At 36.4% G+C, this 26,914-nt stretch overlaps 3 protein-coding genes across 9 annotated transcripts in view; 2 read left to right on the forward strand and 1 right to left on the reverse strand.

The window, feature by feature from the left end:
• RGS4 (regulator of G protein signaling 4) overlaps positions 1-26,914 on the reverse strand; it is a 146,818-nt gene that overhangs the window by 34,023 nt on the left and 85,881 nt on the right. Inside the window, exon 2 of the mRNA XM_062004099.1 lies at positions 13,478-13,556. The gene's annotated coding sequence lies outside the window, so the exon portion shown is untranslated. The remainder of the gene's footprint in view (positions 1-13,477; positions 13,557-26,914) is intronic.
• On the forward strand, positions 255-9,956 carry RGS18 (regulator of G protein signaling 18). 3 transcript variants are annotated; one of them, XM_062004096.1, is made up of 6 exons: positions 255-398; positions 482-570; positions 1,226-1,327; positions 4,739-4,803; positions 5,824-5,990; positions 8,395-9,956. In XM_062004096.1, exons 2-6 carry the CDS (start codon positions 524-526, stop codon positions 8,647-8,649), a joined length of 636 nt encoding a protein of 211 aa, XP_061860080.1. In that variant the 5' UTR covers positions 255-398; positions 482-523; the 3' UTR covers positions 8,650-9,956. The 3 variants fall into 3 exon arrangements, with proteins under 3 accessions (XP_061860080.1, XP_010199550.1, XP_010199558.1); XM_010201248.2 differs by having other exon boundaries at positions 255-570; XM_010201256.2 differs by having other exon boundaries at positions 255-570; positions 4,742-4,803.
• RGS21 (regulator of G protein signaling 21) lies at positions 13,011-20,653 on the forward strand. Of its 5 annotated transcripts, none has more exons than XM_062004104.1 (6): positions 13,011-13,614; positions 13,774-13,938; positions 14,452-14,526; positions 17,777-17,853; positions 19,036-19,202; positions 20,151-20,653. In XM_062004104.1, the coding sequence occupies exons 3-6, from the start codon at positions 14,516-14,518 to the stop codon at positions 20,352-20,354; spliced, it is 459 nt and encodes a 152-aa protein (XP_061860088.1). In that variant the 5' UTR covers positions 13,011-13,614; positions 13,774-13,938; positions 14,452-14,515; the 3' UTR covers positions 20,355-20,653. The 5 variants fall into 5 exon arrangements, with proteins under 5 accessions (XP_061860088.1, XP_061860089.1, XP_010199539.2 ...); XM_062004105.1 differs by having other exon boundaries at positions 13,011-13,572; XM_010201237.2 differs by having other exon boundaries at positions 13,011-13,938.

Raw genomic sequence — 26,914 nt, forward strand, 5'->3', positions numbered from 1 at the left:
ATTTTAAGTAAAATTATTCTCAAGGTTCATTTTGGAGAAACTATGTACACTTCTCACAGGTGTTTAGGGGAAAATGATGGCATCATCCTAAGTCTACCAAAGTGTCAAGTTCCACAAGCAGAAACCCAGGAGCTGCTCTCTGATGAGACCTCTGCTAGTCAGGATCATCAACAGCCATTTTGCAAAGTTGCAATCTCACTTCCCTAAATGACGACTCTAAAACCGGAACTCGACTTAAAACTCCAGTGTGTGTACAGTTGCAGTGGCAGTGAAGGTGGAGAACCTCCTTCTTTGCACTGCCTACCCTGGAAGCTGCTCAGCAGCCAACCGCGTCAACACAGCCGGATACAGCATGTGAGACCCTCCTGAGCACGGTGGTTACACCAGGTGCAGCTGCTGTAAGGAAGTAAAAGAAACATTTTCTGAAACTGGGAAGCTGTTGTAGAGGAAGATGGAAAACCCACTTCTTTTGTTTCCCCAGTTGAACATTTCTACTTCAAAGGATAAATCGTATTACAAAGTCATGAAATCAACAATTAAAGAAGAGCCACATAAAGCAAGCAAGCCTGGGTAAGTTTTAAGGTCATGCTCTGAGTGTTCTGTTTAAGTAAAGGATTTTTCTGTCATAGCCTGTGGGTATGAATTTAGGGCACAGATCATTTTCTTTTTGATTTATATATATGAAAATATAGGAATTGTATATGTGAAATATGAATTCATTTCAGAAACATTTTTTAAGAGAAAGAAACAAATAAAAAAAAGAAAATAGGAAAGAGAGGTTTCAAGAGGTTCTGAGAAATACTTCTTTAAAGCCTGAACATGATCTGGGAAGTTTCTTTTTAAAAATTTCAAGTGACAGGAAGCAATACTTCCTTTTTTCTTTGTGAAATGTTGCATGTAGAAGATGCTGAACCAACTGTTTATGTTCTCTACTGTGAAATTTCACCCTCTTGTCTTTAAATTAAAAAGATACTGAGAATGAAGGTATTTCAGTTTCTCTTTGCCAGTGCTTCATATGTAATTTTGTGCCAAGATATAGAGAAAAAAAAATCATCAATGTGAACAGTATATGTAGGAGAAGTAATGTCAACATTACTTTAAGTGAACATTGCTATAAGCCATCTATGATGCAGAAACAGAGATATTAGACAACGGAAATGTTTGAGGTGAAAAAAGCTCAACTTTCAATAATGTTGCTTGAACAGTCACCCTAATTTTGTTATAGAGCTAAGCAGAAGAGAAATAGGCTGAGCCTTCTCCTGCAGAAATCAGAATTCCATGAAGGTGATCATCTTGGTAAACCTGGAACCTTGACAAAAACAACAAGGTAAGAGTTATAAAAGACTGAGTCGATGGGGACTCCTCTCAGGAAGTGCCCATGTGACACAGGACACTGCCTGCATTTGTGTGTCTGTACATTCAGACTTGGCAGACAGTAACACAATCCAGCCCAAGCATACAAACATTATAGAGTTATCTGGGATGCATCAAGGTAACTCACCACTGGTGTTTTTATACCACTAAGCATAGGCTGGTCCCCACACACTTACAGATAAGTCTAAACCTTTACACATGCCAACAGCATTATTAGTCCACTGACTATAGTGAGGAAGCATCAACTCAGAAATGGAGCTGACAAACTCCTGCCTATGGGGAAATCATACAGCTCCTTGGAAAATTGGTTTTCCAAAGAATTCTGTGATGGACAAAAGCCAGATGGATGTCAAACACTGAATGCATGGTTCCTCAATAGTTGCAGTAATTGTTTTCATGTTCTTATCTCCAAAATCTACATGCTGACGTTTGAAGACGGTTGCAACATGATCCCTGTATGATACTTCTTACAAATCTACAGGGTAAAGTCTTCCTGTTGAATTCAATAAGAGTTTAGTTCATGGCTTCAGTGGGGTGCCAAGACATTGCTGATATATTAAGAATTGCATTTATAGGTCTTCACTGAAAAGAAGGAATGCAACTGCATTGGACTGAAAAAAAAGAGAAAACCCCAAAACCCTGGAACCCTGTGGCCTAAAAATTGTCTTTGGATCAGAGATAAATGCAGAACACTTCAGTGCTTCCCATGCTCTTTTATCCTGTTAAGATTGATGAACCTTGTTTAAACAGTTACTCTCTTTGGGACGAGGATGCTGGCTTTGCCCAGAACTGCTTCTATAGACCCTTACCTATTGTGAACTCATGGTAGAAACTGTATAAAGGCCCAAATTCTGTTGCTAGAACCCATGAAGAAGTAGCCATGAATTGGGTACCTAACACATCTACACATCTGGATAATCAGGCAATATTTGTTGCTTACATGTCCAAATATCCCACCCATCCAAATGATACGGTGTATTCATGATCTGGAGGAGTCTGTGCTTGTGGCATGTTTCATTACTTCCTTTTCTTTCTTTGCTGCTCTCAGAAGCCTTAATTTGGTGGTTTTACAGTTCACTCAGAAATGCAATGATGAACAAAGGTAAAACAGTACAGAGAACACTCTTTTTCTGTTTCTTAGTTTCAGTCATGTAAAAACCATGCTAAGATTCCATCTAAAAAGAGGAAGCACAGTCTCTATGCCATCTATATGTAGAGAGTTCTGGGTGTTTGGTTACCCCTGGGTATTTCATACAAAGTCACAGCCATCATGACATTCTTATAATCTGTGAAAAGATGGCTTCAAAGGTAGATACAAAAGCAATAAATAATTCTCTGAAGAATTTTCCCCTTTTAACAGACTATAGTCCCTTGCTCAGCCAACTGCCTTTTACCACTTTACTCTCAGACAGCTGCCTGTCAGACAGGGATTCCGCTCTTCTTGTTGTATAGAGAAGAAACTGCTATATTTTTGCTGATCTTTATGTATAGACTAGAGAGAGAGATGTAAATTGTTTTTGGCAAAAAAAAAACCCCAAACCAAACAACCTACTCTTTTTCACGTATTAAAGTGAAATAATGATTTGAGATGATGATTTAAGCGGTTTACTCAGTTTTTATGACTTCCATTCTTCACACACAGGTACCGACTAATATAAGTAGAAATAGAACTTAATGAAACACTGCAGATGGAGAGTGAGGTGATACTGGAAATGCCTGTTGCTTGTTAATTAGTTTCTCCTCATCTTTTAAGAGTAAGAAAGCTAAACAACCCAACACATGAAAGCTTTCTGTCTATTACTGCAGTAAGTCATTGCTGCACCCAGGTGTCAGTGAGGTATCTGTGAGGCTACTGGGTTGATGTAGTTTCTGAAAGAAAACCAGAAATTCCCACTAAGAGTTTCCAAACCCAGCAAAGAACCTCTCCAGCATTCCATGGAGTTGTGAACTGCTTATGTGAAGTCATCAGGATTTATTTTGCAATATGACAAAATTAATTTCTGTAGCTGTAGGAACCCACTGTTCCTGGGTTTACAAGTCCAAACAGTTCAGAGAACTGTACTTTTTGTACTTCTCATAACTGAAGAACTCTGAGGGAGTGAGGTCTTGTTTTCCCTGACCCCTAAATCCCCCTAGTTTACTGGCCTATGCTCATTTCTTGAGTTTCAGTTCTCCAACATTTGTACTTTGGTTTCTCTCTCCCTAGTTAAAATTTTCCTTGCTATAAGCAATAACTTCAGCTAGGAGTCCTGTCACATTTATAAAAACCAAACCAACAAACCCTCCTTTTAATTTTGTGCAAACTCGAGATAATTACTGGCTTAAATTCCTTCTCCAAGTGATTGGAATTTCCTTTAAATTTCACACGCCTACAGATTTTGCCAACGGGACTCAAACTATGTGGGCACTATCTGGAGAAGTTTCTTATTGATACTTTTAGCCTACTGTGCTTTGCCCTTGAATGAAAATGGTTCTAAAGATTAATTTTCATAAAGCACCTAATAAAAATGGACTTCACCTTCAGGCTTGAAACTTAAGTCCTAATCCTATCATGATACAGTTAATTTCCAGGCTTATTCCAGTTCTGGTATACTAAAAATCAAAATACTGTCCAGATGTGTGTTCAGGGTTAATCTCTACAAAACCAAAAGAGGGTTTCTCAAAAATAGTGTTTGAGTTAATAAAGTAGGCTGCTCTTTTTTCATTTCCGCATTGTTCTCTAGGGCAGAATGTTTGAAATCAAAATTAAGAACATTCAGCTTGACATATTTGATGAAGAATATGTGGAGTTTTATAAACAGAACACAGAGTCTTAGAGTAACATGACATTTGAAATTGTTTGTGGTAAACAAATGAGGCTACTTCCCAATAAGACTATCACCTAAACCATATTGCTACAACTTTGTCTTCAGGCTATAGAATTTCCTGTATTTCATTAAAAATAGACTGTGGTAACACAGCCTCAGACTGAGAGCATTCAAAACCACATCTCTGCAAGAGTATGTTTTAAGTTTAAATAGGTGACTGACCTGGTTCCCTTATGAGTTTTACCATCCTGCAAGATCTCAATTCCCTTAAAGACAGTAACTCAACAGAAACACCAAAGAGAAAAATCTCTGCTTTGGTGTATTTTTTTTTTAAATGAGGGGAAGAAGTACAAATCTGCAGGAAAGGTGTCAAGAAAAACCCCCAAACCAAATGCTTCTGAAGTAACTAAGAGAATGAAGTATTTTAGTAATGTGATCTAATTAAAAGCTTTGTGAGATGGTCCTGAGCAGTAACGGCAATAGGTAACATATGTCACAACAGCTTCATAAATACACAATATGCACAACTCTTCAAAAATCATTTTCTGTTTCTTCAGCAGTGTGTCTCCTGAAGAAGCAGTGAAATGGGGAGAATCTTTTGACAAACTGCTTTCTGAGAAAGGTTAGTAGTTTTTTCTCTCTCCAGGCAGGCTGTTAGGATGGAAAATGGTAAAATCCGGTTGTGCACTGAAATAGACCTGGCAGTTACCTAAACTGGGCGTGATGGGTCATTTATAGCTGCATGTGTTTCTGCTCTCCTCATATGCTTAGGCTACAGCATGCTGTCAACTACTGAAAATAAATTTTAAATTGCATATTTTATTGAACAAAGTCATTTAAGACAGAAAAAACTCCTTCAATGAGCAAAAGAATTTTGTCTGAATATTACTTAAATGTTCCCGACTACAAGACCAAGAAGTGAAAACACGTTTAATGTACCCAAGAATAGACTTTGTCACTTCTGATACAGTTTGTTTCTAAAGCAGTGATAGGATCAAAGCTGGCTGTCATTTGAAAGGTCCTGTTGCTTAGATAATCATCAAATACACATATGTCCCTCCTTCCATCTTGGAGAGAGACATGTGTGGTCCAGCTACAGTGCTGGACACCATGTGCTTATCAAATCTGTTTCTTGAACAGTTGACATGATTACAATTGCATTACTTCTGCTAATTAAGCACACTGGGAAAGAAAACATCTTCAGCATAATAGCAATAGGATAAAACAGATTGTAAAGATGCCAAAAGCCCTTCATTTATATTTGTTACTGGAGAGCAGTCTACTTATGAGCAAAGATTCAAACAGTGTTTCTGTTAACCTCATTGATATTCTGCTGGAAGAAAGTCCCTCACTTCCACATATAGCCACATGTTTTGATTACTTCTCATTCTAAATTCACAAGATCTTGGCAGTGTTTTTTTACTGATGCTGAGAACTGTGTAATGGGAGTTAGAGCACATCAGATCACAGTGAAAGAACTGCACTTATTTAAAACTTGTATGTAATTTAAAATTATTATCTATAATATGATGTAATTCAAAAGGAGCACAACTTCTTTTGTTACCTTGCACAGATTTTGTGAGAAGAATAACTGTCTGATAAGGATGTATTTTAAATATGCAATTCAACATTCTCTTTGTAGCTGGATTGGATGCCTTTACAAAGTTTCTGAAAACTGAGTTCAGTGAGGAGAACATTGAGTTCTGGATGGCTTGCGAGGATTACAAGAAAAGCAAAACTGCACATGAACTTTTGCCAAAAGCTAAGACTATTTATGAAACGTTCATACAAAAAGATGCTCCAAAAGAGGTATGGTAAAAACATTTTTCATTGCACAGTGTTTGACACAGCTGCATCTGATGACATCTGCTTTTATGAAGTGCCCAGAAGCAGGGACAACAGTTAATCATGTAGTCTCTGACGTAAGAAGGCTGTATCTTAAATGTCAAAGCTCTGAAAAGAAATCTGGAAGCAACTGCATAGGGGTTTTTTTTTCACTATTCTCAATACTCCTTTCAAAACTCCCTCCACATTACTCTTCTAAATGTAGAGCAGGAGTTTAAATATGATATATGAGGAATTAGAAATTTATAGTGGTCTGTAAAGCCAGGATATAAATACACCAATACAGGGTGAAGGTAAGAAAAAAATAATGATGTTAAATGTTAAAGCTGCAATGAGACATGTCAGCTAGCATTGGTGAAAATATATTACCTGTCTTCATTTAAAGCTACCTCCAGAACAACAGACTTATTCTCTCTCTCTTAAACTTCTTAAAGTTATTATGTATTACGATAACATATTAAATTACTCCATAACTGAGATGAAGAAACTTTTGTTGTAAACAAACCGAAAGACTAGAAGAGAATATAGGAAACTAATCAATTAGCTTAAATCTCTAAAATAATAATAGTTTTAAACATGAACTTTTCTTGGTTGATCCCTCCTACCAGCAATACTTAAACGTTCTTGGTATGTTACTGTCAGTATGTACACAGCAATATGTTGATATGTCAATCCTCACAACACTAAGACCCTTTTTATTACTACAACAGTGTAAAAAGTTTTCATATTTACAATTTCTTCATGTTACTGAAGCGTGTTATAGAGAATTCATAAATGAGAAAAAGGAATATTTTTTACCTGCTGTAGGAAGATGACGAATAGGTTGGGAGATGATGAACTCTTAATGAAATCCCAATCAGCCTCCCCAGTACATCTTTGGGACTTAAAATTTCATGTAATTCTATTAAGTTTGAGCAGATCTAATAAGATACTTGCCAATGGTCCCTCTCCCCTGTATTGATTTTAATTGTTTTTCAGAATAGGAAAAGTTAAACACTTACTGCTACTTTCCTGTCATAAGGATGAAAAAGGTGTAATTCTCATTTGAAGAAAAGGATTGCAAAATGGTGCAATTTCCACCTATAATTCCCATAGATTTAAGATCCAGATCTGCTTTTCCTGTGCACTTTCAAAGATTAAAGCCAGTTTTTATTTCTTTCCCTGACATAAAAAGAAATCTCCTGAGTTGTTTGAGGTAGAACCTGCCATTGCCAGCTGATTAATGCATGAGCAGTTGTGGCAGGGCGTCAAGCACTGATACTGTCAACAGTTCTGAGACTGACATAAGCAAAAAGACAAGCAGGAGGGAAGCTGAGGAGATGACAGACTGGAGAACTTGTCTTTTGATTGACAGCAACGTAACAATTTCTTTATCTGTCATAGTTTTGATTTGGTGCATGTAGTGTGGGTGCTGTTGTTCACCTTAAGCAGTTGGCTTTGATGAGATGTCCTTCCTTGGGTTCAGCTCAGACCAGCCAAAAGCATTTCATTTCAGACCACAAAGCTCTGGAACTTGCAGCTTCTCTCTGACTAACTTTTTGTGTAGCAGAGCTCTTTCATACACAGATTTCTGAGCACACAATTTGATAGGATCATAAAACCTCAGGTTTGATGAATGGATCATTTTATCATCTGCCCCTCAATTCTTAGATCTCAACTATTTAACTCTCTTTATGTAAATGACAGGTGTGTCTCAGTGTGGGGGAAAAGCATATTATAGAAGTCACTTCTTTACTGGATCAACTTTTTTTTTAATCTGCTCTGTATTGTTTTTGAAACCAGAATGTTTAAATTCTCATACTAATTAAATCTTCCCAGGATGAATGCAATGACACATGGAATAAATGATCATTTTCTTTCACTTTTCCCATCTAAAAGCCTCCAGAAATTCATTAAAATAATGTTAATATTTTAATTATTAGTGTTTTTCCATCTTCCTACCAAATCTCTACACAGGAACCAGAAATTTAAAATATTGATTCCCATAGCCTAATGAGACAAAGTTCTATGTGAACCTGAAATGAGAATCGAGGGGCTTCTGTGTTAGTCTGGTGTCGTGAAGCCTGCCAGCTGCAACTATATGAAAATCACTACTAGAAAGTTACTTTTAGAAGAACATCAAACTTTATCTTGTTTCACCAGTTTTCCATTGCGTCAGTGAAACATCTGTGAAGGCTGACAGTCATCATTGAACATGAACAGAGTAAATCTACGGGATTGATATCCCATTGTATCAGGGATTCAAGGTCCTCGTATCAGAAAAGACCTTCACCAAAGGATAGTATTATTGTTATGGATAACAACAATGAACAGTAATAAAATCTGCATGAATGTACATTAAAGAAATACAATTTTCCTCATTCTCCAGGTGAATTTGGACTTTCAAACCAAAGAAGTCACAAGCCAGAATATCGAACAGCCCATCATCACCACTTTTGACGCAGCACAAAACACAGTCTACAGGCTGATGGAACAAGACAGTTACCCACGCTTCCTAAGATCTGATCCCTATTTAAATTTGGTTAAGGGGAGAAATCCCAGTCGTCCCACCCTTAGAAGAAGATCACGATCTTTTACTATCAATGATTTCCAGGGTGTACGACCAGACTTTACCATTTGGTAACAGGGAAACTCATCCCTCATCAATTCTATAGCAATTGCAGCAACTCATGTGTTTTAAAACCCAAATCCTTAGCAGGTGTAAATGAGTGGCAAGCAATGTTACATGCACTTACATCAGGTCAGAGTTCTGTAGCCGGTGATTAATCTCATTTGTGATAGAGAAAGTGGCAACATATGTAAAGTTTTCATGTTGTATTGTTTTCAAACTCAATTAAGAGCTTGAAGGAAAATTTGAGCATAACAATGTAGTATAAAATGCCATTTGATAATATTCACTGTGTATCCTGGGCCAGTATTATTTAGGACAGAGCTTCATCACAGTTAGAATTTATCTACCCAGCCTTTGCACATATTTATGTTTCTGCAGTATGTCCTACACTAAGCACAGAGTATTTGTGGTATTTTTTCATACTGCAAAACACATAGGAACATTACTAGGTATAATGTAAAGCTACATGGATTTTAACTACAGCCACTGCATAATAAAAATTTAGCTATTGCATATTTTAAGCGGAACATAAGAATTCCTGTTTAATTTTTTGGGGTACATTTGGTACTGTTTTCTTATTACACACATCTGTTCTCTATATTTAAATTATGCTGTATAGATTAGCTTTGCTGTCAAATATTCCAATTTTCTGCAGCCAAATGGGCACCCACAAAGGGCCAAGAATGTTACTTTAACACAACGTGTGTCATTAAATATGAGGTCAACTGTATACATATACATAGAAAATATTTCTGCTTCTTTTTGTAAATATTTACGTCATCCCAACTTTGTTATTAAACTTTGTTGTTCTTTTCCCCCTGCATTTTATTTTGAAAATAATCTGAAAACTAACAGCTCTTGGACTTGGGTAGAATAACCTTTGTTGCCACTGCTCATTAGTATACTCTCTGTGGCTATAAAGGAGGAATGAGAAATCTTCCCTTTTATTTCTTTACTGTTGAAGTCACCCATTGCGTTTTGTAATCAGTACACACAGGTATCCTGTCCCTTTCTTTCAGAACTGATGCAGACATACTTTCTTGAAGCACAAAGCATTTCTTAAAATCTTAAACACTGGCTCGTTTTAGCAAGTGGCTGCAGCGGTCGTTAACTATGACTTGTATACTCAGTCACTTTGCATGGAATTTAAGCTTTTCCCCATTTCCTCCTTTTGGAACTGGCCAAAGTGAAGAGGTGCAGTTCCTGAGATGGAACTTTATGTCTGTTACTAATTCAAGGTATATGTGAACTGCTTGATCTGAGGGTTTTCATGTCTGCTTCACTAACTTTCAATAAATCTGAAGTGATCTACTTAAAAAGTTGTCAAGATTCAGTTTATTACTAGTACATTGATGAGTAAATCATTGAAGGCTTCCCTTAACAATTCAACAGCTGCAATCATCACCATTTCAAACAAAGTGTTATTGTGCACAGTGACCTGAACTCACCAGGGAACGCTGCTAAGCTGCAGTGACCTGGGAACCATCTCCAAGCCCTTAGCTTTGCCTGGGGAATAGACAGGAAACACATTTGTAGCTACAAGGAACACGATCCTTGCCAGTTTGTTCCATTATCCTCCCCGATTCCAACCTCTAATGGCGTAAGGAGTCAGCTTGGGCACGGTGATTCTCAGGAACAAAGAAAATGTTTTTAGTAATGCTGATATTGTATTTCACTCCCTTTATCAATATCAAGTGTAACTTTGGATCTTGTCAGCCTCTGTTTTTTACAAACTGTCTATACTCCTGTTGTCATGGTCACAAATGTCACAAGAAAGAGTGAATGTAGTAAAAAGCAACTTTCTAACCAAATTTCATTGCTGAAGAGAGTATAGTTTTGTGGACAGATTATTTATCCTTACTCTTTGACTGTCTCAAACATGACCCAATTTTGCCAAAAATTACCCTGTTCCTGGTCAGAGAATCTCTAATGTTACCAGCAATGTCTGGATGCCAGAGTTCTCAGTTATTTAAAATATGCATGTCCCTATGTTTTTTATTGCTAACTTTGTTAGAGAAAGGCAACAGATGTGAGAACAGATTCACCTAAGCACTAACGGTGAGTCTGTTGTAACCCAGGCATAAGAGCTAGAGGCATTTCCAGCTAGATTCTCCCCTGGTGTGATTGTGTTCCTTCATGCCATCTGAGAATCCACACCTTTACTCTTGCCATGGATAAAAGACATGGAAAAAAAGAGTATATTTAGTACCAAAATCCAAACAAATGACAAATATAGTACCTTGAGTAAGACTTTTGCTTCTTAGCAAAAAAACCAGCTGTTAGTCAAAAGGGTCTGTAATTATAAATACAAGTCATCAGACACCCTTTGTTTCTTTTCACAGGCAGATGGAAAATTTTGCTTATCTCCAGGGAGACCTTCCTCAAAACTATCAGTCTGTGGTACTGACAGTGCTAGTCCTTCTTATGAGTTTTATTATGAAAACAAACAAATAAGATATTTCTAGCAGCTGTTTATGAATGTATGTTTTCCAAAGATAATGATGAGCTGTAGCTGAATTTAAATATTTAGTAGCAGACTAATGCCATGGGAGCTACTGTAAAAAGAAAGGAAGTCAAAGGGCACAAAGATAAACTAAAATGACATAATTATCTGGGCAAAGTGTTGTGGGTTTTTTTTCTAGAAGAGGCTCCTTTTAGTGAGAGAAAATGAGTGCTCTACTACTTATGCTCTACTGTAATTCTGGAAGATGAACAAAGCATAGATTTAGTGCAAGTCTGTGATGCTGTTCAAGGGTTGCACTAGGATTGATCAGACTAAGGGCTAGCCCTGCACAGCTGTATTTATAGTGTGAACCTTCAAGTAGTGAGAGAGAGCTGGGCTTTCTAGCTTGGCAGAATTATTGCCATAGTTATGTAAATCCTCTTATTTATCTGATCTAGTGCAAACAACATATATATGAAATCTATTGGGTAAGGGATTATTAATAAGGATTATTTAACGTAGCGTCTTTTTAGATTTGTATGTGCCATTCAGCATCTAGTAAGAAATCTTCCTCTTATGAACACTATAATTTAACCTACATAAACACTTCAATCCTTATGTACATGAAGACTCCAAATCCAAAGCACAAGGGAAATAATCTGCTGAGTTTTATAGCACAAAGTTTTGTTTCCTGTTTCAATACTCTGGTCTAATTAGATGCTTTAAATTAGCTGAATTATTATCTGCTGTTCTTGTTTAACTTTGGGGAGATGAAAATACACAAATACACATCTCTTCTTTGGCTTTTGGGATACTATTGTGCAAAAGACAACTTAGTTAATTTTTGAACTAGAAAGAAAGGAGAGGAATGAAATTTAAGAATCTCAGAGAAAAGGATAGATTTCCATCTTCTACTGAAGTAGGTGATTGGTATTATGGCTCTTACATGCTTGTACATGCTACAACTGAACTGACTCACAAAAGGCAGATCATTTTTCTCTCCTTTTTGTCCCCAGGTGCTCAGCCTGCCTTAATTAACTGCTTTGCATGCAGTTCCCTCTCCTTTCCATGCGTGCCATCAAAAGACCTTAACTGAGAAAAAAATGAATTGCATAAAATCATTTTCCTCTCTCAATGATTCATATGCTCATAAACTTATGCCTCACTGAGATGTCTGTCCTAGATCCCACTCTGTATTTTGCATTTTAATCAAATGTCTTTTAAGCTCCTGTGTGGTTCTATGCCAAAGACAAAAGTTATTTCCTGTATGTACTATCCAGCTTTCTTCCATTTCAACTTTTCTCTTGCTAATATCTTGCTGTCACTTCACTTTTTTTTATTTTTTGTCCTGTGCTCATTCTGTGCTGGTCTCATAAAAACCCCCTCTGGTTTTATACCAAAGCTTTTCTGTGCTTTCATAAATGCCAGCTGTTTCCAAAACCACCTCCTGAATCTTCATACAAGAGATTATCTAGACACCAAGATTTACAATCTAGCCTCTATCACTGCATTCTCTATGAAATATAATGAAATTCAACTAGCTTGAAACACAGTCATAGGAAAGTAAATTTAGAGTTTTCAAACAGGACAGAAGATTAAGCTGAAGTGTACCATAAGGACAACCCTGAACTGTTGTTTCTTTACCATTCAATTTGCTTGTATTTTAGAAACTCTTATTTCTTCCCAACTTTCCAGACTCATTTTAAATTTCTGCAGTTAACATTACCTGAGTTGTTACATAAGGAAGAGAAAGCTTCTGAGGATTAAATCTTGATGTGGACTGACCCCTGTGAGGGACTCAGTAGGTGCTCTCCTACATCATACATATAATTTGCTCAGATTGTTTTGGTGTGGGCATGCTGGAGGAGTCAGAGCCCATCAGTCATTTACAAAGAAGTAACCAAGAATATTACTATATTGATTTTTCCTTTCATTCATTCCTAGCAGAGCTTGGCTTGGGGCAGACCACTTGCAGGGTACCACTTAAGAGACAACTGATATAGGGAATTATGGTTCAACAGCTTTGAGGCACAATGCCTATCTGCCATATATTCTTGCGGTGGTGCAATGCACACCTCTCTCCAAGCACAAGATCATAATATGATTCTATATGTTTATGCCATGTAGAATTCTTATATGAAATGTTTTAAAGTTTGATGCTATGTAAATTGTGGTGTATTCAGTGAGGACATGAGCCGTGCCAAATAATCTGCTAGTTAGTACTAAGGAAGAATCTTCATGGTTACACATTTTCTTGAGAATTGTTTCTAATTCTCTTCTAATGTAGGTTTGTGTTTGTACGGTACTTGAATATCCTATGGATGAGGAACAGAGAATGCTGAAAAACATTTTGATAGATTGTTCTGGAAATCAAAACATTTTACCTGAAGGACATACTTTGCTTGGGTCGAAAATAACAGCTCATTTCCTTATGCAAAACAACTCTGTGGCATGCTGAAGACACATGGAGTTATTCCTATGGAAAAAGAAAGGTAAATTTGTGAGTGGACCATGCTGTGCAGTGCTACTGAAAGGTAAGCATTTACATAGTGCTGTGATTAAAATGTATTTGCATCCCGAATGACAGATCATCAGATCATCTTGGCTTCTCCCAACATAAGAAATGCAGTCAAGTCTCTGTTTGCTTGAATTGGTTGGACCAGCAGAACATTAACTTTTTGTTTTCTGCTGAGGTTGCACTATAGAAGACATTGCTATCCAAGCAAACCTGGGTATGGAATGGATTTAACAGCGGCCAAGAGCTGAAGGACATTAACATATCAAACCTGATCCAAGGGAAACAGCAGTACACCGACACCGCTGTTGGACAGTGTGACCTTTTCTCACTTTGCACTCGGGTGAGTACAAGGCGACCCTTGCACTCAATGTGCAAATGATGGCCACCCTAATTTGGTCCCATTCTGATAAGTCTTGCATGAGTAAACATAAGAGTCAACGGCTCAAGGGCCTTAGACCTTCAAGACAAAGTGATAGCTAAGCTTTGCAGATGCTATATGAGAATAAATTGCTACAGTGAAGAACTTTCTAGACGTGCACTGAACCCGTTTTGCTTTTTTTCCTTTCCACAGTCACTAAGACAAATAGTCAATAAAGAAAATCACAAGATGATTTATCTGTTATAGGATGGTGTTCAGAACATAAATATGTCTTCAGATGTTTGCATATCAATTGTTTTTAATTAAGATTACTTTTGGTAGATTAAGTTAGAATGGCCACTGTTAAAAAAATAAGCCATGTTTCTGAATGAAATAACCTTAAAGGAAATGTTAAAAACAGTTTGTCAATTTGCATTGTGCTGTTTGGTTATTCATATGCTAATTGTATTGTTCCTGCTGTCACATTACCTTCAGCTTGAAGATCAGTCAGAAAAAGAAATTCTGCCCTACCTGTGACAGTCAGACAGTGGAACAAAAAATGCCAGTGAAGTGAGTTGTTGTTTATGGCTATTTTAATCATAGGAGAGTTGTGGGATGGGATGATCAACTTTTGAGTAATCTGAATAGTTTTAATTTTCCTTCTCCCTTTAAAGTGGATACGCTTATTTTCATGCTTGTTGTCAATTCTGCTTGCCATTCCCATTCAAGTAAATCCCATGAGGTCAGTGAGATGGTTCTCTGAGTGATAAGTAAATATTAAAACAAACAACATTGTCCATAAGGAAGAGAAGCAGAATTAGGTTCACACTGTCTATTTGAGCCCAGTCTTTCATTTGGCCTCTTTATTTCACAAGAAAACTAGTAAATACTTACTGAACAACCTGATCAATTTGCTATATATGTTTGATAAAAGTTTATTACTCTTACTAAAACAAATCCTGTGATTAATTCACAAAGCACTATATAAGGTCACATTTAGTTTTCTTTTGTGTTTTTAATACAGATGGACTATATTTGCATTCCAGTTTCCCTCATGTATGTGGTCAGATACATGTATAAATACGTATGATTTTATTCTTTTAGTTTGAATACAGTTTTGTGCAGTCTGGATACAAGTAAACTCACAGCTACAAAACCAGTTTGCTTGTTATAAGGTCTCAATGCCCCAATCTATTGTGATAATTATACCTACAGCTGTGTAATGCAGTGACACTATCATATAATCTCTTTATAAAATTAGAGTTAGAATTACAAAATACCATTACTAGTGAGGAAATGTGGGAATACAGCTCTCTAACCTGTACACTTCAGAGCAGGTGTTTGACAGTCGAGGTCTCAGAGGTCCCTTAGGAATATTAACTATTTTTTACAGGATTGTAGGGCAGGATTTGTTTGTAAATGAAGAAAACCAAGAATATACTGAACAAAGCATTTGGCCTATTTGTAACACTGGAAAGCCTTTTAGCTCCTAAAATAACTGATTTTTAAGTTAATTAAAATAGGTGATTTCAGATACCAGTTGGGCAGACGGACAAAATTTCACTTTCAAAGTTACTTTAAAGCACTCTCCTGATGGATGAGCATTTGTCAGCCTTGAGAAGACACACTTTCATAACGCTAGCCTAGGTGACCTGCTTTACTTGGGATGAACTCCTGCCCTCCCTAAGGGATGTGAGTAAAAGACTTGGGCATGAGGTAGAAAAGAATTACCGCAGGAGTTTCATGCCTGAAACCAGAAAGACCAACTGAGAAAAACCTTCCAAGAATACCAAGTTGTGAGGTTTTTCTAACAGAGACAGGATCTAGTCAGAAAAGAAGCTCTCTGTTTCCAACAAAGATCCTGGAATTTGGGTTGATTTTGTAATGAAACAAACAAAAATGTTTCCACATTTTCTGATTTTCCCTTTTTTACCACCAAAAGAAAGAAAAGATGCACATAAATCATTCCAGAGCTGCCAAGATGTCAAGTGACTACTATCTTCGCACAGAACGTAAATTCAGTTGCAAATCTCCCCTTGCCTACCATAAACTATATATTAGAGGATTAGAAGTTGGTTTTCTTTCTCCTTGGCTGATTAATTAATCTCTACTGTTTGTATAAAATGTAACAGTTTCAACAAAAGCAACATGAGATATTGATCTATTGAATTACCTACTCCTCCAGGTATTCTTGCAGGTATTCTAGAGTTGACCTATCTCTTTGTCCCTATCCAAAATAGGTTAAAAAAAAATCAACTACTCTGCTTTGGCATTGCACTTTGAACTATTTGTTTTATTTCAAGAGCTTTCACAAGTGTGAAATGCTAGTTGAACATTCTTTATTCCCTTTAAACTTTTATTTTTTTTTAAAAATGAATAACTTTACTAGAATTTTAATTTTACTAGAACTTACTAATTTTACTAGAATTCAAAATGAGTTGGGGTAAAGCCTTCTACTGAGCCTGTTCTGAGCAGATAATAGGTTATCAGCTCATCAAAATTCTTCATCTTTTAGTGCCTCTTTTTAAGAGTCACAAGAACCACCAATTAACACTTGAAACTTCAGAAATTTTGGCTGAGGACATTTGTGACATTTGTAACATTTGTATTTTTTTCCCCCCAAATTTCCTTAAAAATACTATTTAAAAAAAATTCAGTTAAAAAACACTGAAATATTCTCCTTACTCTGAAACAAAATATGAGCTAGATGATCAAACAGATTTGTTCCTGCATATTGCTGAATGGTAGATATGAGACTAATGTTCACTTGGGGATGCCTGAGGCTGCAGACTGACCAACCACCAAAATCCTGGAAAAACTGGCATGCAGGACAGCAGGTAGGCACGTGCTGACGTCTCCTCATGTGTTTCTGACATTTCCACTCAATGTTTCATTTTGAAGAAGTGATATTATTCCAAGGTTTCGGGACAAAAAGTGCAATCGATAAGGTAATGCTGGTAAAGGAGATCCTTTTGCTCTGCTAGATGTTTAAAACTCCCATAACGGTAATTTTAATCAAAACATAATTTTGCAGCAATAAAAGAGAGTTTTTTAATCTGTGCACTCACGAACTAAATTGAATATGAGCATCCTTCCCAAGTTACAAGAATAAAATGTTCCCACACTCACAGCATGCACTTCCCTACCTGACATGCTTTTGCCCGTTGTGGCTGCCTTCAGGCCGCATGCTAAGCCTTGCTTCTGAACCAACTTGGACATTTTCAGAGCACCCAGGTTTTGTAAGAGCAAGGGTCCATTTAGGTGAGTGTCTCATTTCTAACACAAGCTCACTGCAAGTTACAAAAGAAGAGTCAAAGCTATGATTTACTCAGTATTTTTGTACTACTGAGAAAGTGAATTAACGCTCATTTATCCTATCACTGCTGGCATGGTAATATATCAGATAATTCTACTTGTTCCAAGCAAAAAGCATCATATAAAGTAATGGTTAATCCATTTGAACTTGAGAAGAGGTTCAGTCAACACTCTATAACATTATCATCCCTCCTCTGTTTTTATTATAGTTCAACCTATTGCAAACATTACTATCTTCTAGATGAATATTCCAGTTGCCGATACCATTACTGTCTCCTAGATGAATATTCAGGTTGCCAATGTCAAATCACACTGTACTTAATGAGTCTACGTGATGGTCTACGCTCAAAAAAAAAAAAAGTCACCCTTTTTGTTAACTTTCTGTTATTCAGTGCTTAGGGTAAGATGAATTACTCAGCCTGCTTCCACAAGGAGATAGGCAAATAATAGACTAGCTACCCTAGACTGCACAGGCAAAAGATCACAATGCTATTTTCAAGGATAGATGTTGTTTCCACAGGACAAACAGTGGGGAAACGATGGCCTGGCCTGAGTCTGTGGATACACTGCTGGCTAATAAAGGTAAGATGTGAAAAATACTTTATTAAAAAATGTGTGTCAACCAAAGTCACAAATGTTGCTGTCAGGTTTTCACACAGCTCTCCAGTTCCACTCCGCATATGCTTTGAACCACCTCAGAACTATTGCTGGAGGCACACAAACTCTGCTGAAGGGCACATTTCTCTGGCCAATGCTTAAGGGACATTTAAGAAAGCAGAAGAGTTCCAAAACAGTTTTGATTTAATAAAATAACTTCTCTTAAACTCTCTGTGCAATGATTTGGTTTTCCCATTCTTTAACATCAAAAGCCCACAACTGTTTTCTTTTGTATTCCTATTACAAAGAAATATGTGTGGTGCACCGAGTTTCGGTCAGACAAGAAATGATTATTTCTAATACACTCAAGATAACTTCTCCAAGAGATCCCATTCCTACTGACCTGAGACTCCAAATGACCTCTAACTTTGAAATTTCCTTGCCTCTGCCTCATTGTCCTGCAGTAACTTTGTGGCCTGAACCCTTGGGGTGCATCCACAGTGTTCTGAATAGTCTTGACTGTCACAATTAAATTTATGTGCTGTCAGCTTTCCTAAGAGCTTGTGATCTGGATTATTTTTAAAACAATTTATTCCAAATCAAACTTTGATTATTTTTTTTTCTCTTAAAAGAGCAAAAAAGAAAGCATCAAACAAAGAGTCAGTCTCTCCATGCAAGTCTTGACCACTACTTGAGAGGAGATGGAAGTGCTATTTAGGCAGGCTAATCTCCTTTCTGGAAGGAGCACACTACCACAATATTACTCAGTTTTCTGCTTTCCGCTTAGACAAGGGGTCAGCCTCAAGTCCCTATTTTCACAGTCACTACAAATCCTCTTGAAGACTAAAATCTCCAGGATCCCCCTTTGACTAGTTCATCAGTGCTAGAGAGACCGAACCATAGAAGGCAGGTATTGGGAGCATTCCTCAATTAGTACTACTCTGAAAGAATTCTCTTAGTCACCTTAGCAGCATTAGAGTTTCAATTATTTTTCCCATAACAGCCTCTTAAGACTACCTGTTGACTGACAGGCAAAAAACATAGCAGATACTTAAGTTATACTACATATACTGCGTATGTGTTCACATACACACACACATGTATACACATAATCTACACTGGCCCTTCAATTTTCCTCTACTTATCATCTCATGCATTTTCCCCTAGATGGCCTGGCGGCTTTTAGGACATTTTTGAAGTCAGAGTTCAGTGAAGAGAATGTAGAATTCTGGCTGGCCTGTGAAGACTTCAAGAAAACCAAGTCTTCCACTAAGATTGCCTCAAAAGCTCAGAAGATTTATTCTGACTTTATACAAGCTGATGCTCCAAAGGAGGTAAATAGGGTTTTTGTGTGTATTTTGGGTACTGACGATGGGAATGAGGTGGAAATTTCAGATACAAACTTCCAAGAATGACAGAAAATGCAGTTCAGTGTGACTGAACTTTCATTTGCCTGTCAATTATTTACCAGATAGAAAACACTGTATGGAACTCCATGAAGCAAAGGCTTCTTTGCAGTTTATGCCTTAATACATTCTTCACATATGGCTTGGTTTATCTCACTTTCTGAAATGTCTGCCTTAAGATTTAAGGAAATATATGTTCAATCTAACTTGTTTCTCTAACCATAAAGCAATAAGCACTGTTTACTCCTTAGTTTAGGTACCAGTGTAGTGGAATATTTATTGTATTTGTTCTTTTGTACAAATACTTTTGACAGGAATAAAATGAAAATGCTCACTTGCAAAAATTTCCATCACAGCATTCCATTTTATCTTTATTTTTAAAAAGCTTACTGGGAAAGAATGAAGTGCTAATTAATTGCTGTTCACATTCTACTGCCTAACAAACTTTTACACTGATGTTTTTGCCTTTGATAGTGAACATGCTTTGAATGTCCCCATGTCTTATATACAATTGAAATACATTTTAATTAAACAACAAAATAATTCCAAAATACACAGGACCAAACCCGAAAACAATGCTGAGTGCCTTCATTTCTTAATTTACTCTTCAGTAATTGGTACTTCATAAGATTTGGTTTGCAAAAAGATCACCAAATGCAGGTATTTCCCTTGTTTTTTTCAGTGATGTCATCTTTTTGAAAGCCAAATAAAATTAAGAACTCAGTATGCTAGAAAATGAAGGGATGGCCTTCCTGCTTATTTGCATCACAGACAGAACATTTGGGAGGAAATGCAAATGCAGGCTCTGTCCTGTACATGAACAGACCTCAGCTTTCCAATCAAAGTGACGTTGGTTTTATGTCTGTCTTCCTACAGATCAACATTGACTTCCATACCAAAACCCACATCTCCCAGAATATCTCTGAGCCCACTCTCAGTTGCTTCGATGATGCTCAGAGATTAATCTACAGTCTCATGGCAAAGGACTCTTTCCCCAGGTTTCTAAGGTCAGAAATGTACAAGGAGCTAGTAAAGAAGCAACAGAATGGAAATCAGAAGAGATGGCTTCCATTTTTGTGAGAAAATACCTGAGAAGTCACAAGTTTGTAAATGTCTCCCATTGCAACTTAGTACAGATATTGTATTGAAGTGATTGCATAAGCCAGACCTAAGAATTGCCTTTGACAGCTTGTTTTTAAATACAATATGGACATGATGATTTCTAACAAGGGTGAAGAAATATTCAACAAACAGGATAGAATATGTCAAGACATTTGAGTTCCCTTTTTTAGTAGTTTGTCATTACCATTTTTTTCCAATGCTTCCTTTATTTGTCAAAGTGTCTTCACGTTTTGATGTTGATTTTCCTTCACAGGTATAGCCTCAGAAATAAATATTTATAGAAATAAATTCCTTTCAAGGGATGTGGATATATTTACTTGCTTGTTCATCATCTTATTTGTAAAAAAATAAATTAATATCTTCTTCTAAATACATTTTATAGCAATTCAAAGCAGAACTAGAACTATTGTAGGTAAAGCACTATGACTATATTGAATAAATAGGCAGCTGCTTTATAACATATGTTCCTGGCATTCAGAGCAAATTCAAGTTTCATAATTCCTCTGTCTGCTATATGACTTTCCAAGTTTATTTATTACATTTAGGTTTTCATCAGAAAGTCTCATTAATTAATCATGTAGACATTTTGTAAAGAAAAACTGAGCAAATCTTCCTTTGTACATTATCAATTAAAAATTCATTTTAAAATTTTTCAGAAGGAATATTTTAAACCATACAAGGCAGGAAGAATCTTCACTATGGAAAAGAATTGTAAATACAAGAAACAGAGTAAGATATTTCAAAGAAAAGTAAAGGCCTTCCATTTAATATGAATTTAACACTTTTTAATCTATCGCTTTTAAGGTGCTTTAAATTTCCATTAACCTCTCCCTATTTGGAACTCTGTTCATGTCTTCTACACACCATCATATCCTATATGCTAAAGAGCCTCTCTATTTTATTAAGCTACATGAAGGAACTAATTCATTTAGACAATAAAGGGTATTGAGTAGTCTGAAAGACCCAATACGCTGACTTTGGTTATGGACTTTTGTTAACGCCCTGACCCAGCTTATGTAGGGAGTGAAATATCTGTTCTTTGATACCCATCATCTATTCTATTCTATCACCTAATTTTTCTTCTTGCTGTCTGCATTTCCTTTTCTTTTCTTTCTTCCCCAGTACTAGTGGTTAGCAGAGAAACGAACACTGCTGCTGAGGTTGAGCTGTAAGGAGGATGTGGGTTTGTTTTGCAGTTCCACAGCTACCTTTCATTTTACAATGCTACTTCAGTGGAAAATTGCAACTTCTGCCTGCAGTGCAGCCTTGGTATCCTCTCTGCACTGGGGGATTTCTGCTGGTTAAACTCACAGTAAAGAAGACAGCAGTCGGGATTGCTGAAATGGCATCATTTACTGAAAAATGTATAAGTAATTTTCCCTTCTTACAAATCCAATTCTCACTTTTAGGAGAGAAAATTCCCATATGTAGGAACAGGTGGGATCCCATGACCTCTCTTAGTTGGGCAAGTAGAAAGTTAAAAAAAAAATCTGCTCTAGCAGTCATTTAAGACCTAAAGACAAAAAAGTACCTTGAAAACAGGTGTGTGATCATAGAATCTCACAACTCTCTCTATAGTCCTTTAAAACCATCACATGTCTGAATTTACATCATCACAGAGTTGGAAAGTGGTAGGAAGATGGCTGCCAGGCATCTCTAATTCCCAACTGAAAACACAGCAGGAGAAGTTTAAAATATGTATATGTGAAATAGTCAAAACTGATAAAAATAACACGTTATTATTCTCATAATGAAATAAAAACAATAGTCGGAAGCAACAAGTTCACGTGATACCTGGCTGATCCTTTATGACCAACAGCATGATTATTGTCGAGAGAGTAGATACTTGTTATCATTTTAGCATTTAGCATTCACTGTAATCATTAAATAATGAAGCATCATGAATTGTTTTAACATATTTTCTATTAATTTAGAAAGTTTTAAGAGACATTTATAGTAATTGCACTTTTAAGGGTTATCACAGACTCCAGCATGAAGTAATAGCACTAATCCTTTCAGAACTCCTAATGAAAACTATGCTAGTTTTAATTAACAAAGTCAATTAAACTTTTGTTGTTGATCAAGCCTTTCAACATTTTTATTAACGGGCTTCAGATGCTTAAATATGAAACGACACTTTGCAAAGTTTAGATGAATGATCACTATATATATATATATTCATATATATCCAATGATAATTTGATGTACTTTCATAATCAATTTTCAAAACCCTCAGAGCACTGTCTGGCTACATCATATACAATGAAACAAAAGAATCTACAGCACATTGAAGTGTTTTGGAGTTGAGCAATCAAATTTCTGAAAACATCTATACTATAACTTATTATCAAAGCATTATTAAAGACCCATTTCAGAAAGTATCTGAAAATACACAGATGTGAAAGATAGGAGCCAGTAGTCTTTATTTCTCTTCAGTTTCTAGGTCTAAAACTGGTGCTTCATACTTCTACAACACCAAAAAAAGGTCACAGCCTAGCATCCAAACTCTGATAGTTTCGTAGGGGAAAAGGCCAGACACTGAAGTGTGATTGAAAAGAGTTAAATTGACCTTTGCTGAAGTCATAGAGCTTTATAACCAGCTTGTACAACCTGTTGTGCAGCAGTTAAGAAAATGAGAAGTTACCTCCATCTTCCATCAAAACTTAATACACATGTTCTTTAACATTTGGGGAGTAAGCAGACACTCCAAGAAGGCAGGATCAATGTTCAGCCTTCAGAGTGATCCTTCAGAGCAAAGCCACTTAACGTCAGAATAATATCTGCATTGTCAGAGTCACTAAAGTTTGAAACACCTGGACACACATTTGATGGAGAGAGGTCACAATCATTCTTTTAAGTTTGTAAATCATCTATTCTGGTGGAACCTCAAGTGCTAACAAATTACCAGAATTATTTATCCTAATAACACCTCTGGGTTAAATTGGGAAAAGGAGACTACAATGATGTTAATACTGAATATAACACAATGAATAATTTTCTTACAGAAGTTATGATGGAATTTTTAGGGAGGTTTTGTTGTGGTTTTTTTTTTTTTTGCTAGCCCATAATAAAAAGAGGAAGAAAATACTGTTGTAGCTAAACAGAAAGCACTCATAAAACATTGCACTAGAAAGCATGCTTGCACTCCAAGCTTCCCACTTGCTTTCACTGAAAAAATAAAAAGTGGTTATTTAGATTTTTTTCGCCTCTATTTACAAGTCCAAAACAGACAAAGATCTCAATTCTGAGAATTTTCTTTTTAAAAGACTCTGTCTCAGCACAAAAAAAGAGTGGATTTACAGAAAATTTTGTACTAAATAAAAATGATAAAAATAAATGCAAAATAGACACCACGTTTCTAAAAGAACCAAACAAAAACCCCCAAAACCCCAATGCTAAAGCTCCAACAGCATTTAGACTTAAAAACCTCATCAGATCCACCATGCTCACATCATTACAGGACTGCCCCAGAATTCAAATAAAAGGTATATTCTCAGAATTTAAATAAAAGGCATAATAATATAATAAATAACACAATATATTTATATACCATGTAAATAGAACAAAAGCAAGCATATACATAAGGTATAATCTGTTCTCAATTAATATAGACTGGATATTGAGATTATTCTGAAGTACAAGGTCCCAAATGATAAGCAGATGAGTGGGATTATTTCCAGTGACAGACAGGAGTTTGTGAGACTCTTAACTATGTCTTGTCAAAGGTTTGTTAAATTCAGCATACTTCTATAAAAACTGGAGATGAAGGCTATGTATTTTCTGTTCTGTGAGAAAATTCTTTGCTAACACTATCATTCAAAAATGAGCTTCAACAGACACACAGACTGTGCACAAGAACCTCCTAGACTTTTCTTTTGATCCAAACAAAAAAAGTTTAGAATACAGAATCCCTGAAGCATCCCTGCTGCTAACTAGGGTGACCATCAGACTAAGATCCTACACAATTTGAGAAGAGTTTTGCACCCATTGAGCCCTGCTGTTTAGCTCTCTGGTTACAGAGCTGTCAAAGTGTATTTTCAATTAGCAATATTCAGTGCAGGGCTTTCCTAAGGCATTTTGATTCATGTCAGGCCCGATAGACCTGACCCCATGGCACGTTGACACCTTGCTCCTACTCCTCTTCCTGAGTTCACTTCAGCCACTCAGGCAACAATGGCATTCTTAAACTAGCCTTACTTTTTATATCTGAGATCTCTCTCGATCAGATGTCTATGAGAGGTTCCCTTCTTGACCCATTCCAGTTGCTTTAGAGGATACATCTTTTGAAATGAAATTCAATCCTGGAAAGAGGCAGTAACAGCTTTAACCATTGCTGCAATTTATATAAACAGGAGTGATATCACTGTGGTCAAACTATTGCAGCAAGCAGGAGCTAGAGAACATTCAGTGTGCCAACTTCCCCACGTGTGCACGTCAGAGCTGGCTCGTTATATTTTTATCTTCTCTCTATACCACACATGTTTAGAAATGCTCTGGCTTGTGTGGAGCATTATGTTCAGATAGTGGATAACACAGTCCACCATTTGAGCTAGAAATAAAAAAATCTACAGGAATTCTAAAGACTAGAGGCCAAAAATAGCTGTTTTTTCCCTGGAAGACTATGAGCTACCTCTGAACTTTACTGCTATGTCTAAGAAAGGGAAATCTACCATATATAATGCAGCTCCTGAAAAGAATGGACAACTAGATTTAATTATTGAAACTGATAGAACATCTTCATTTCTAAATGATAATTATAATTTGTATTGCTGATTGAACTTTAAAGCACATTATGGATCTGAAAAATGAAACATCCTTTCTGCCCATCAGTATGCTGAAAAAAAGAAGGAAAAAGCCATGAAAAGAGGCATTGTCACATTTGTTGGCATTGGTTAAAGGTCTTATGTAGCTTAAGAAGCAGTCCATGCTTGTTAATAAAAAAAATCAAACACTGGAAACAAGATCCATGTGGATATTCACCTTCATTAAGTAAATATAGCATGATAGGCTGTCTCTGCACTGCTTGGGAACTGTAGTTGTTTGATATTGTAGCTTTGAAATAACTTCATTTGAAATAGTCATTTAGTGATGGAGAGTATTTTGAAGAACTGAAGAAGTGACACTAAAATTATTACTAAAAGCTCCACTGTAACTTTTCTCACACTGTTCATTTGGAGAGAAAACATTTCTGTGAAAAGTTGCTTTTCTGTGTTTTCAGTTTTTCAACTTCTATAACATTAGGCCTTAGAAATCAGATTCAATGTATTCTTACATGAGACCTTACATTTCAGAGGAGGCTCTGCATGCTTTGATCTTTATTGAGAAAAATGAGATTATACTTGAGCAAATGACTCCCTACTTTATATTTCTGTACTGTTGCTATGGTTTCTAGCTGCCATGCCATCATTTCTCTGTCCTAAATGAGACATTGCCCTTTTAATTTTTTTCTCTATTGCACGGCTTAAGTTATTTGCATATAAAATGAGTAGAACTGGATTTATCTCTCAATCCATATCTGTTTCCATTTAGGTTTGCATGCAGGTTATTTTTACTTCCATCAATAGTTTCCCTACTATGCATAACAGGGTCCTGGAAAGGTAAACAAAAGCATGTACTCAATAAAAACTCTAGGGAAAACATTTTTGTTTCCCCCAATATAGTGATCATAACTTAAAGGCTCATAAACCAGAAAAGAAAGAGGAAAAAATATATCCTTAAATAAGTTATGTGTCCTGAAAAACTTCACATGCACTATTCTGTCTTCTAAATATCACATTTCAGCAGAGAGAAGAGGGTAAGAAGAGGAGAAATCATGAAGATGGATGATTTAATATTTTGGATAAAAATATTCTTATTCTTATATATGTTGGCAGCAACACCTCTGTGCCTGCACAGCATGGGGAATACAGCAGAGCAGGATACAGAGGGAGCACTCAACTCAGCTTCTCACTCTGGTCAGCCATCCCTAGTTGCATCTTCTTTGGTGAGCTGCACTTTATTCAGCTTTCAGTTCTCTACCAAATTCTGGTGGCAAAAACCCCTCTTATTAAAAATATATTGCCTTTTTCTCCCTCTGAAATACAGAATAACTGCACTATGTTAACTACAGGCTACAGTCTCTGGTCTTTAAACTACCACCACACATAGCATTCTAAATAGTTCTTCTGATCTAGTTATAGATATTTCTACCCAACATCCAGGGCTCAAGGAGCATTTGTTTCTAAGTAGATAAAATATTCAGAATGTAAAGAAACATAAATAATGCAAACTCAAGACAATTAATTCTTCACATAATATAACAAGGAAAGCTTTGAAAGGTTGATCTAGTTTGTTATTTAAACCATGATATTCCACAGAGAAGATGCATAGGCAAATTCAGGCTGACAACAGAAAACTTCCAACAAGTTCTTGATGTTGTTAAATGATACTACAGAAACCAGCAGATGTCAGATGAAATGCATGTACTGACACTGTGATACCACTGCTTGTACTGTTGATATTTTTTGCTAAGTTGTGCA

Source organism: Colius striatus, chromosome 10 (genome assembly GCF_028858725.1).
Source record: "Colius striatus isolate bColStr4 chromosome 10, bColStr4.1.hap1, whole genome shotgun sequence".
In the NCBI taxonomy this organism is placed as follows: domain Eukaryota; kingdom Metazoa; phylum Chordata; class Aves; order Coliiformes; family Coliidae; genus Colius; species Colius striatus.

Coding starts and splice junctions, on each gene's coding strand:
- RGS18 (XM_010201248.2), top strand. CDS start 452: ATGGAAAACCCACTTCTTTTGTTTCCCCAGTTGAACATTTCTACTTCA. Junction 1,328..4,738: donor ACCTTGACAAAAACAACAAG/GTAAGAGTTATA, acceptor CTGTTTCTTCAG/CAGTGTGTCTCCTGAAGAAG. Junction 5,991..8,394: donor AAAAAGATGCTCCAAAAGAG/GTATGGTAAAAA, acceptor CTCATTCTCCAG/GTGAATTTGGACTTTCAAAC.
- RGS21 (XM_010201237.2), top strand. Junction 17,854..19,035: donor TACACTGCTGGCTAATAAAG/GTAAGATGTGAA, acceptor ATTTTCCCCTAG/ATGGCCTGGCGGCTTTTAGG. Junction 19,203..20,150: donor AAGCTGATGCTCCAAAGGAG/GTAAATAGGGTT, acceptor GTCTTCCTACAG/ATCAACATTGACTTCCATAC.